Source organism: Catharus ustulatus, chromosome 5 (genome assembly GCF_009819885.2).
Source record: "Catharus ustulatus isolate bCatUst1 chromosome 5, bCatUst1.pri.v2, whole genome shotgun sequence".
In the NCBI taxonomy this organism is placed as follows: Eukaryota; Metazoa; Chordata; class Aves; order Passeriformes; family Turdidae; genus Catharus; species Catharus ustulatus.
In genome coordinates, this window is record NC_046225.1 from 29,513,733 (window position 1) to 29,526,365 (window position 12,633).

The following is a 12,633-nucleotide window of genomic DNA, read 5'->3' on the forward strand; positions in this document are numbered from 1 at the left end:
CCAGATTATCTGCATCTACATTATCTACACTGTCAACTCCTGCTTGTTTGTGTGTGTGTGCACACATCCTTGAGCCTCGGCCTGACAGAATTTTTTAAGTTATCAGAAGATTTTGGGGCAGTTCACAGAAGGTTTATGTTAAAAGTTACCCTAACAAAGTACCAAATATAGTTTCAGACTAATGAACTTGGGCTGGGAGGGGAGGTTCGTTACCCTTGTTTTATTTGCATTCCTATGCACTATATGAGTAAAACTCTTGTAGCATTTTAATAATATGATATAGCAGTGAGTGTACTTCTCTGTAGAATTCCTGGCTTGGATTTCATGAAGTCTTGCATGTCAGTGATGAAAGAATCTGCTCAAGAAAAGCACTGTGCTTTCTATCTAAACTTCTAAACACAAACCCTTCATGTTGTTGTAACATTTTCCACTTCTAAAGTGTAATATTTTGGTAATTAACATTTTTATAGATGAAAAATATGTATATTTATGTACCTGTCTGCCCAGACAAACTGAAGAAGAGGCCATCTTTTATGATGCAAAATAGAGTTTGAACTCTGTTTGAATAAGCGTAGTTAGCTGAATCCTGTATCTCCTAGATGTTGAAATGCCTGTATGTGATAAATTCTGTAAATTCTTTTGTAAATGAAAAAAAAGTCATCTAAAGGTATGATGGGGAATTCCTGTCTAAACATTCATACCTCCTATACTTACTTGGAGAGCCTTTTGGTGGAATAAAGTATCATTTTGCATTGTTAATGAGAACCAAAGTCTATTCTTTGGTATGTCTTTGCATAAATTAACCTGAATTATTAGGGGAAACATTGGGAGAAACATAGGGATTTCAGTTTTCTGAGTGTTAGAGCAACTTAGATGAAAATTTGGGCCAGCAAGGAAGAGGTTTTCACTTAATTTTTTAAATTGAATCTGCTATTCAGTTTAAAAAAAAAAAAGTAATATAATCAGAAATTTTAACTTTGTGCAGAATTTTTATATATTCCTGCAGGGATACACACACACACTCAGCCCTTTCTTCTCAAGGAATTTTTAAAATATATTCATTACGTTTCAGAGTACAGTAATTTCACGAATACAAGCCGCATGGACTATAAGCCACATCTCCGGGTGTTGACAAACATTTCGTTCTTTGTCCATATATAAGCCACACCTAATTATAAGCCGCTCTGTCAATTGCAGCGAGGACCTGCGTGCAACAAAGTTGCCAAATAGTAACAATAAACAGGGTTTACTGGCTCGGCTCGGGCTGTGCAGGCTCGGCCCGCTTGGGGCTGCCGACGGGGCCAGGTGGCCCAGCTCAGCGGGGCCGCTTGGGGCCAGCCGCCGCTGCCGTCAGGCTCACTCGCCTGCCCCAGTGCTGCCCTGTGGTGGCAGGCAGGGATGGAGCCCGCCAGCACCCACGGTGGCAGCGGCGGGAGGGGAAGGAGCCCACCGGCACCCACCGGCACCCACGGCGGCAGCGGCAGGAGGGGAAGGAGCACCCCCACTCCCGCCACAGCAGGCGGAGCCTGCCTGCTCCTGCCATGGCGGGGGGGGCAGGAGCCCCCCACTTACCCCACGGGCCGCGGGGATGGCAGCACGGAGCCCCCGCCTCCTCCCCGAGCCATGGGGATGTCAGCACAGAGCCCCCCGCTTCTCCCCCGCCCGAAGGAGGGAGCTCCCCTGCCTCCCTCCCCCGCCCCGCGCTGCCGGCACTGAGCTAGCCCCACCCGCCATGCAACACAGTAACCAATTTGTAACAATCGTGAAATCCTGGGTTTTACTGGCAGGTGCTCGGCTCAGCACCCTGGCTGGCACTTCCGGGGCTGTAAATGTCAGAAAATTTTTCACATATTAGTCGCTCCTGAGTGTAAACCGCATTTCCGGGGTGGGAGCAAAATTTTAGTCAAAATGGTGCGGCTTGTAATCGTGAAATTACTGTAAATGTTGCACTCTTCAGGTGTCATAGCATGTAAAATATAATGGTGGAGGGTTTAGAGATCTTTCATGAAACGAAGACGATAAGGTGCTTCTGTATTGAGTTGCATGCATTTCCAAAAGCACAGTAGCCAATAACAAAATCCTTAAAACAGGCATGGCCCACTGGTAGGCACAGGCCAAACCTGGCCCGAGGACAGTTTCTATTCCCAGCATGAGAGAAGTAGACTGTCCCTTGTGGATTGTGCTGGGACATGAGACAGTGATCTAAAATTTGAGGAGACAAAGCTTAAATCTGTTACCTCACACATCTTCCCTTGGGGCTCACTCAGCTACCTTGTTCCTCTTTTCCATTCTGTGTTGGCTGTCTGCTGCTGGGCTCAGCCTTGTAGGCTGGAAACAGGTATATGGCCGCCACTGTGGGGATTTGAGGCCTGATATAAGACAAAGATGGTGCTGGACAGAGAGTACACTCAGGAACAAAAATAACAGGATTTGGCTGCAGGAGAAACTGGACAGATACAGATGCCTTTCAGCATACTGCTGTCCATTCAGTGTCAGGTTTCCCGGTGTGCTAGGGTGGAAATGTAACATTTGCTTAACTTTGACTTAATCAATAAAGCTGTAGCTTGTTATCATAGACCATGCTGGAAGAGAAAAAGAGTAGTGCCCTCCAGCTGCCCTTGTGCTCTTCTCACCAGGTTTTGGCTCAAGGATGTATGTATGCACATATACACACACAAGCAGGAATTGACAGTGTAGAGGCAGATAATTTGGACTGAAAAAATATGGTTTATTTTGGAGGGATTTAGCATGAAATGCATACTCAGTGTCCTTGCCATGTACTGTTTCAGGGAGGTCTAGTTGGCCTGCAGGTATGTATCTTAGAGGTTCGGCATCTAATTTGAAGGCATCAAGTACTTGTAATCAAGTGTTTGGTATTTGATAACAGTATGCTGTTTAGTGAATTGTTTGCTCTGTGCATGCGGAGTTGGTATTGACTGTTAACCACACTTTATGAAAACTCTGAATCACTTAATTGTTAAAGAAATTCATATTTGCATTTCGTATCTGTATTTTTAAGCTTTTATTAAATAAATCTATAGGAAGTCTAAGCATTTTAAATACACCTATTTCTTTATAACTGACCTGTGATGATGTTAACATCAGCCTCCTCCTCTTAATTCTCTCCTTGCCTGCAGGTGAAAGTATTGCACAATCAGCTTGTTCTGTTCCACAATGCCATTGCTGCGTACTTTGCTGGCAATCAAAAGCAGCTTGAACAGACACTTAAACAGTTCCACATCAAATTGAAAACTCCTGGTGCAGATGCCCCATCCTGGCTTGAAGAACAGTAATCAGAGCATAGAAGAGGACCCAATGTTAACCTAAAATTCTTTAAATCTGAGAATAATTAAGGGTTGGGTTGAAGGACTGTTGTACTGATTCTTGAACAGACAGCTTTAAATTTTTTCCCCTTTTATAATACTGAATTTATAAAACTGAATTTGATAGGAAAGTGGGTGACTTTAAGGTAACTAAAGTAATTTCTGTCATTTCAAATATAGAGCACTCCTTTTCTATGTAAAGGTTAGTAGTTTTTTCTGTAACTGGGATAGGGGAGGGAAGGAGGGAGGTGAAACAAAACTACTATAGATTTGCACTGACAAATGATGCTTGTGATATCTGGTGTTTTGGTGGCTAGTCAAAATATTTCCAAATGGAGGTTTACATGATTTGTACCAACATCTGGTATTTTCTAGATGAATACAGAAAACACCTTTAGTAATTTTCATATAACTTTAAAAAAAAGGAGAAAGTCAAAAGACTATTTTGCAGATGAATAATATAAGGGCTATATGTGGTATCTGCATATAAGGCAACAGTAGCAGATGGTTCATTGACAAGTGGAATTGCAGCAAATACCTGTTTTTAAAATGTACCTTTCCATCAAAGGGCTAAAAAAAACAAAGAAAAAACACTAAAGCAAGAATCACTGTCAGTCTGAGGCTTCTGAGCCTGATTTTGCTTTGCACCAAGTGGTTTGCTGAGCGAGGCCAACCATTAAATTTACTAATTTCATTTAAAATATTTATTTCTCTATGAAACAAATACCATACTAGCCTTAAATCACAGGTATGTGCCTTTTTATAAGATCATATTTTCCACCAGTGTACATAATCTAAGAACCCTTTCATGTAATAGTTTGTCAGTTCCCAACAAGGGGAAGATGACTCTCTAAATGCATTGCCATTGTACACTTAGAGCAAGTTAAAGCTTTAGTTAAACTTCATGGACAGGTATGATTTTGAGAGGAAATTGACCTAGTATGTTTTTTGTTTAATTGAAAAGCATACTTCAGTAATGGTGGTGAAATGGAGGACACTTTTTAATTTCTTCATCATTTCTGTAGTCTTTAAATGTAAAATTATACGTCATTTTTATCACAGACATTTTAAATTCAATATATTGGGGTCCTCATTTCACATTATGTTGCTTTATGTTAAGTAAAATGAAATGCTTCAAATATGTTATTTACAACTGTGTGGATTGTATGATTTATGTACTGTACATTCAAACAACTTTCAGCTGACATTCTTAAAGTTTTCAGTGCTTAACACAACTGTAATGTAACTGTAAATCAAACTTTTTAATCATTCCTCATTAAATTCGTGGCTTGACAGAGCCTTCTTTATGTTTTTGTTCTGTCGGAATCTCTTGTAATAGCTCAATTACGTTCCCTAGAATGTATATCTTACGTGAATTTTGTATTCCTATTAAACATGTTTGCAGTCAAACTTTCTTGACTTGTGATGGTTAAAAGTAGAAGGGAGCTTCTGCAGTGAAAGCTTAGCCCTATTTTTGTGAGTTGTCACCCCTGCCCAAGAATATCTATAAAACAGTCCTAGATACTGGTGCTGTTTTATCAGTGAGCAAGTTTCACTATGGGAAATGAAGCCATAGTGAAACAAATCTTTCAATATATGTGGTTTTCTACTTGAAATTTAAAGGAAATTTAATTTCATTTACAGTTCTTATGAAACCATTGACTTACACTGAATCCTGGCACACATGTATGACAGCGCAAGGAAAGTGAGCTGAGCGACTGAAGGGTTGAGCCAGGAAATGCATTATTTCAGGGGTGAAGAATGCAAACCCACTGACCACAATGCAAGTATCAACTTTCAGAACAGTATAGGAAAAAGGTACATAAGGAACATATGCTCTTGGTTTCTCTCTCAGATTCGTGTGTCTCCTGCCGAGGATTGCTGCTGCTCAGAAGGAACTTATTTGTCAGAAGTGGTAAGAGTGAACTTGAATCTGCAGTTGCCTTAAGACTGACTGATGTGGCATTGTGTAATCCTCAAACTTTTTGCAATTGCTTAAAACTCCTGGAGTCTCTTCACGTGGAAGAAAAGGTGGGACCAAAGACATTACTTGCTAAAACCTGTTTGGTGTATTGTTTAATACCAGGGGTGTTGGAGGTTGGGTTTTCTTGTCATTGTGACCTGTGGAATTTTTTCCCATTGAGTTGCTAAGAAGCACTGGGTAATTAAGATGGAGGAGGGAGAACTCTGATTTTTGGAAGTTTCTCTTAGAGGAACAGAGACATCACAAGATTAGAAGCAGAAAAAAGGAGAGCAGGGGCAGTTGCTCTCTCACTCGCTGTTGGCTTTAGATGAGGACCGTCGCCACTACCACTGCCATAACCCAGCTGGGAGCTGCCTCTTCTGCTGCTGAACCCCCACCCTGGCCCTGCAAGGATGCCCTGCCATTTCAGCTTGCTGTTTCTGAGAGTCCTGCTGGAGCACCAGGACCGACACTGCCCCAGGGTTCGTGAAGCAAAGCCTCTCTTTTCCATCCCTTCCTGTCTCAGACACAGCTGCCATTAGCGCATGCTCCTCGAGCTCGTGCCACAGCGCCCCCTGCAGCCACGGGGGATCATCGCACCTGCCCTGTCCACCGGGAGCCACCAGCGCTCCCTGCCAGCTGCGACGGGAACTGCAACAAAGGGGAAAATGCCTGCAGCTGAGAGGAGTGTTACTGGGTTCCTGCTTCTGTTTGTTATTAATTCCATAGTTGTTGTTTTGTCTGTCCTGTTATACATACTAGTAAAGAACTGTTATTCGTATCCCCATACCTTTGCCTTAGAGGCCCTTAGTTTCAAAATCATAGGAATCGGAGGGAGGGAGTTTACATTCTCCAACTCAGGGGCGGTTTCTGCCTTCCCTAGAAGACACCTGTCTTTCAAACTGAGACAAGGGGGAAGGAAGAATTACTTTAATTTTGCTCAGCAAAGTAGTTCTAATGGGTAGCGTCATTGAGGAGGGTTCTCTGTTCAGCTGATCAAAAGGTTATGAAACTGGGAGTAGCCTGCTATAGTACTGTAACTTTCTCTGTCACTGCTCAAATACATGTGCTTATGAAATAATTCAAGCTCATACCATATATTTAAAATTAGTTTTTTAGATGTAACAAAATTTAGAAACTTGTATCAAGAGATTGTAAGAGAAAAGACACTTCAGTGTTCCCAGTGGGAAGTAATTATGGTTTCAGGCTTTCTGATTATTACAAAAAAGCATTATAAGTGTCTTAAGGTTGTAATATGGCTTTTATGTAGGTAGACTGTTGTTGAGATGGGTTCTTTTTGTTGTTTGTAGAGGAGGCCATACCCACCTAGTAGAGACTTGTCTGTGAAAGATTTCATCTCTGTTAACAAATTTTTACATTAATACTTGGAGTGTTGTGTGAGGTTTCTTAGGATGAAGAACTCAAAGCAATTAGTAACATTTTCAGATATGCTGTTGTAGCTGCTGTACCAGAGACCTGGGGAGCAGTTCTGATTCTCAGTGACTGTACTGTAAGTTATCTGTACTCCTGGCTTGTTTGAAACTTGTTGCTCCTGTTATTTTGTTCATCTGAATTCTACAAATAGCTTTTTTTGCTCTAAGAATGCTCTTTGGCCTATTTCATGCTTTGAGAAGCCCCTTACAAAGAACCTTTCTGGTTACAAAATGTGTATGTGTTTTTATTTGGAAAGACATCTACATAAGCAGAGTATAATAACACACTAACATTGTTAAAATAACAAGTATAATAGCACACTAACATTGTTAAAAATAACAGGGTTTTTTCAATCTTCAGTCAACTGGTTTTCTCAAAAACCTTATCTTAGTCTGTCTGTCCTTTAAAAAGTGATCAAAGTAATGTAACAGGAAAGCTAAATGTTCGCCTCAACTCTGCTTTGAACTGAATGGGGGGCATATTCACTTTTTATGTTTTGCTTATCTGCTTTGTTCTTTGTTGTGATGGTACAAGAAGTGTAAAGTATTGTAATTATTTAGCATTCCTCAGCTGCAATTATCATAACATTTTGGGGTTTTTTTTCTGGTTATCTTTTCCGTGTTGCATGCTTGGTGTAAGGGTTGTTGTACTAGTCACAAAATTTTTTACATTAGTCATGAATCTTACTGTATTTTGTGGTAGCTCCCACCCTAAAATTGCCAAACTACTTGTTGCTAAGTGGTATGAAATTGAAAGGGGTTTTGTTTATAGATCTTTATTAGACAGAGGATTTGACTGTTGCTTGATTTATATTTCTTTCATTTCTTACTATTTGGCCTTGTTAGTTGTTCTTCAACATCTTTGTCTTCTTTCCAGATGCTCTGTTGTTAAAATAGGAATACATAGAAAACAGAGTTCTCTGTCTGTAACAGCTCTTGTTCACCTCTCTATAACTATTTTCACCAATGTCCATTCTCTTCATTTCCATGAGTCTTGTGTGGAAACCAAATGGCCAGGAAGATGAGGTTGTTTACATGTTTTTGTCATCGTGGCAATAGTTTGAAATGAGTGAAGTAGCTTACCCTGTAGTGTAGGAGTAGTAGGTAGGATGGCTTGTGTCTGCCTTGGAGAAGAAGGGCACAAATTGATGGAGAAGCAATGGAAAGTGATGTGTTGCTGTTTTCATTAGGATCCCTACTCTGGGGTGCACAGCAGCAGTGTATGAACTTTGCACTGCACTAGCCTTGGAAAGAAAAGCTCTGTGGTTTGCAAATCCTTTGTTTCCTGTGGCTGAGAGCACTGGCACAGAAGCATTGCCTTTTACACTTCAGCTGGCTTTCTAAAAAAAAAAAAAGTGTAAGAAGGGAACATGAGCAGCAACAATTCTGTGATGTCTGGTCTCGGTGGAGTATTTCTGTAAAGTACTTGTTCTCAGCATAAAGTGAGCATTCAACTTTTTATAATGGCTGTAGGTGAACAGAACTTTGTTTTCTGAGCAAATACAAATACACTCAGCCTCATCTCTTGACGAGAATCTGTTTTAAAGAGAATAGCTACTGGAAGAAAGGGAGTATTTGATATTCCAGGAGGAGCAGAAAGATCAGGAGAGTCTTTGCAGAGTTCCCGTGTAACATTGGTTGGTAGGACTGAGATGGGTCCCAGTGTGGCTGTCTGATAACATTTCTTAATTAAGTGCAGAGATCAGATATAGAACAGAATAAACCTGAAATGACTTTTTAGTTCAGGTTTTCCCTGTTCTTGCTGTTTATGGCAGCATAAATCCATTGGTTCAGTCAGGAGCAGTTCAACTATCAGCAGTGTGTTCCTAGTACTTAACGAATAGTGTGTCTTACTGTGCTAATTAAATAATTATACATCTTGCTGCCCTTTAAAGAATGCTAAGGGCTGTAAATTCAAGCACTCAAGATAAATAATGCTAAAAAGTAGTGTTGTCTATTTAGTTTTGATTTGCCTTTCTTACATATGTGTACACATCATGCTAGTTTTATGGGATGGTGGTAATTAATTGCAGGGTTTTGTTTTGAAAGCTTACCTAACAGAGTGCTTAATTTTGAACCCAAATATAACTTGGTTTTAATCTCACAGGAGAGTCACAATTAAATTTTTCTCCTCCCTTTGCCCAAACTCTGTAGAATTGACGGTTTGTAATGAAGTTGACACCTTTTTTCAGATGGTATATATTGCTTTATTTCCATTAGATCTCTTCAGTTATTAGATTTGTGTTCAGCCTAAAGAATTAGAAGCTCTGTGCTCTGAAGAAAAGCAGAGTTTACGGAAGACAAGGTGGTTTTTTACCTCTCACAAGAAAAAAAAAAACCTTGAAAGAAGTAGTCATCCTAAATACTGTTTTGAGCATTTCATTAACTAGAAATGTTAAAAAAATAACATTATTATTTGGTTTTGTAGGGTACCAACTCATCTAAATGCTATCTGTTCTAGGGAGGTGCATTTGTTGTTTATTATAGGTGGGGCTGCTTGATCTACCTATTATTAAAGTTGCCTAATACTTCCTACTGTAAAGACCTGTTTTCAGTTGTTTATAACTCAGATTAATTTTAGCCACATGGGCAAAATATTTCCCTGTTCAGCGTTACATATTTCAGTGAAAAAAAACAGCTAAAAACTTAAAATTAATTTGCTAACATGTTTTGGAAAAGTTCAGGGAGAACAAACACACAGGGTGAGGAAGAGTGAAGAGTTTAACTTAATATCCAGACTGGCTCCCAGGTCCTCTGCTGTCCTGTTTGGGTTCTGATTTTTTTAATAAAATGCCATTATGCAAGTCTCTTGTTTGGCTTGCTCTTTCCATCTTTTCGAGAGAACATTTGTGCTTATGACTGGCAGCAATGAAAACATGTCTTTTTGGCTCCAGCACAAGCAGTTACAGCAGAAGTGGCAAAACGCTTCCTTGCCGATGACCTCACGGCTAACCTGACACTCTCGAGGAATGTCCACACTGACTCAAAGCTGAATGTGTCCTCTCCAGCTGCTGTTAACCCTGCAAAGCAGAGATGTGTGCTGTGATGAGAATTGCCTTTTACTGTAGTTGAACTATTTTCACTCAGTGAATTTTCAACTTAAATTACTGGGTTCTGGCATCACATTCCTTACATTTTCCTTTTGTTCTAATGGTGACTCAAGCAGGTTGTCTTGCCAGACCAGTAGGTCAGATCTCTGGCTGCACAACTGTGAGTAGGAATGGTGCACCCTCAACAACCATGGGCCTGGGCTCCAGGCCTGGGGCCAGAGGAGGCCACCTGGTCTCCCACTCTTCCTCTGGTTCCTGCCTCCCAACACCTGAGCAGAGAAAACAGCACAGGTGAGGCCCTATACACTCAGGTAAGACATAATTTTGTCCTGCTGCTCCTGCCTTCCCACCCCTGGTTGTGCCAAAGGGTTATTTTCTCTGTCCCATGCTCAGCTCAGAAGTTGTGGTGACCTTTAAGCAAGACTGGAAGTGAGGTTTCTTCCTTCTCCCTCCCTCCTTTCTCAGGAAAGGGTGAGTTTGTGTTTCTGCCTTTGGAATTTGCCTTCAGTAAAAAGTAGTGTTGGAGTGTGTGGGCTGATTATTAATTGACTTGAGTGAGGTTCTTCACCTTTACTCTTCCTGGGAAAACGTTTTTGTTTGGTTGTTTTTTTTTTTTTTTAGAAATAGGATTTGATCTCTTGATAAAATATTTTGGAACTATTTGTATTTGTTTGCTGTCTTACCAGCGAAAGGCACTTTGGTTTCCAGTATCCACAACTCACATACGCTGCTGCCTGGAGCGCTGTAACCCAGGGCTATGATCGCATCAAATTCGTCTGCACTTCTCTCACACCGTCCCCTTTGGAGAGTCACAAGGGGCGCGTCTTGCCTGCCCGAGCTTGCAGGGTTGAACTCGCGGAGAGCACCCGGCTGAGGGATGCGGGATGAACTGAGGGATGCGCTTGCTCGGGAGCGTGTGCAGAGGGCGAAAAGCTTCAGCCGTGGAGAGGAGCCCATTCCTTCCAGCTGGGCGCGCTGCTGGTAGCACTGCGGTCCTGTTTCTATAGAAATAGTTGCTGTGAGTGCGGTAACAGCGTGCGGGCAGTGATGGATGGATGAATGTGTCGATGGATTAGCTCAGCGGGAGCTGGCTTAGACCCAGTGCCCCCAGAGGCGCCACTGCGCATCTCCGTTCGCCGCAGCACCGGCGGTGGGTCGCGGGTCGCTCTCCTCCCGCACGGGCTTTTCGGTGACACAGGCCGAGCAAAGGAGATCGAGGCCCCGCTTCCTAGGCCTCCACTGTCACCTGCCGCGGCTCCGCCCGGCCGCGCCTGCGCTGCCCCGCCCCGCACTCCGGCGGCGCGGCCGGGCCGGGCGCGATGGGAGGAAGCGGCAGCGGCGGCACTGGTACTGGACAGGGCTGCGCCGCGTGCTCCCGCGGGCGCCGAGGTGAGGCCGGGCGGGGGGCACGGGAACCTCCGGGCCGGGCGAGGACTCGGCGCTGCCGAGGGGCGCGGCCGGGCGGGTTCTTCGCCGCCTTCCTGAGGCGTAGAAGGAGGGAGCGCTCCCGGGGAGACGGGCTCCCCTTCCCACGGGACCCCGGGCCCGGCCGACCCTTGCCACAACCGGAGAGCTGCTGCCGCCGCTCCTCTCGCACGGCGGGACGGGCGCGTTCCCGAGCGCCCCGGCTTTCTCCGGCGGGGCGAGCGGTGGCCCCGCCACGTCCTGTGAGGTACAGTGGGGTCGTGCCGCTCCCTCCGGGCCTGAGCGCGTCTCGGTGCGCCGGTGTCCGGCGAGAGTCGGAGGGCAGGGTGTTACCTCGGGTGTAGCCGAGCCGCCAGCGTCCTCCGCGGTACTCTGTGGCCTGCGACGTCGGTGGAAGAGAATTCCGGAGTAAGGCACTGTCGCGGCCCCTCGGGTGGTCCCGGCGGCAGGGCCCCACGGGGCACTTCAGCCAGGCACCTGGTCCGGATGGGAAACACGGCAGTGGGGCTGAGGGCTGCTTCTGTGGGAGCCCTTTCCCTGCGGCGGGACCATCGAGGCTCCTGGGAGCCCGAACAAAAAATAGCCGGAGTCGAGACCCCCGGCCAAGTCCCGTCGGGTCCCTGCCTGGCCCGGGCCGGCTGGCAGGCACGCGGTGCCGCACTGGGTTTATGTGGGATGCGTTAAGTGGGGAAGTGCGAAGTCGCTGAATAGCGTGAGCTGCGTGTTCTTTGTAACCCGCAGGTTTTGGCAGGATCAAGGACTGTTTATCGGCGTTTGCGGCTTCTCTGCCTGCAGTCAGCAAGTAGTTGCTCCCTTTGTCTCTTTGTAGGGTTGCTGTTGAGACTCAGACATCCAAATGCTGTGTTTGGGCTCGACGTTGTTCTCATGAGAACTAGAAGGGCACCTGATACAGAATCGTGGATAGGGGTGAATATAAAGTGTGGGTTAAAGGGAGTTATGTCTTACAGTATGAATTATGAAATACCCAGTGTGTCGTGCATGTCACCTGTTACTTTGTGTATGCAAACACAGTCTGTGTCCGTCTCAGTGGCAACTGCCTTTTTTTGCAGGAAACAAATTGCTTTAGAGTGTTTCTCTTACCCCCACCCTCTAATTTTAAAATTACATTTCCAAGTTAAATTAGCTAGGCTAAAAAAAATGAATGAGACAAAGAAATAAAATGTTTCTTTTATGCCAAATATGGACCCAGTTAAAACGTGCGGTAAAGACATTACTTTAGAGCTTTGGTGCTTCTCTGACTGTTTTGTATAACAGACATGCAACAATTAGGTATAATTGCGACATCTTAAATGCTTGTTCTTTGGTCCATTTTTTTTCCCTTTAATCCTTTGATAAGTGTGGAGAGACTCCTTAGGAGTTAAAATTTTGCTTGGCTTCTATTACGCATCCCAGTCCCAGCATGTCTTGGTAATCTGTAG

The 12,633-nt window shown here is 43.8% G+C and overlaps 2 protein-coding genes across 8 annotated transcripts in view; both read left to right on the forward strand.

Moving 5' to 3' along the window:
* The window catches only part of ARFIP1 (ADP ribosylation factor interacting protein 1), a 56,453-nt gene extending 51,716 nt beyond the window's left edge, over positions 1 to 4,737 (forward strand). For all 5 annotated transcript variants that reach the window (XM_033059965.2, XM_033059968.2, XM_033059966.2 and 2 more), the window contains one exon: positions 3,138 to 4,737. In XM_033059965.2, coding sequence (XP_032915856.1) covers positions 3,138 to 3,293 — 156 coding nt within the window. In that variant the 3' untranslated portion in view covers positions 3,294 to 4,737. The remainder of the gene's footprint in view (positions 1 to 3,137) is intronic.
* A 5,785-nt stretch (positions 4,738 to 10,522) lies between these two features.
* FHDC1 (FH2 domain containing 1) overlaps positions 10,523 to 12,633 on the forward strand; it is a 40,807-nt gene continuing 38,696 nt past the window's right edge. The window contains exon 1 of one of the 3 annotated variants that reach the window (XM_033059964.2): positions 10,523 to 10,750. The gene's annotated coding sequence lies outside the window, so the exon portion shown is untranslated. The other 2 variants (XM_033059963.2, XM_033059962.1) reach the window with 2 other exon arrangements.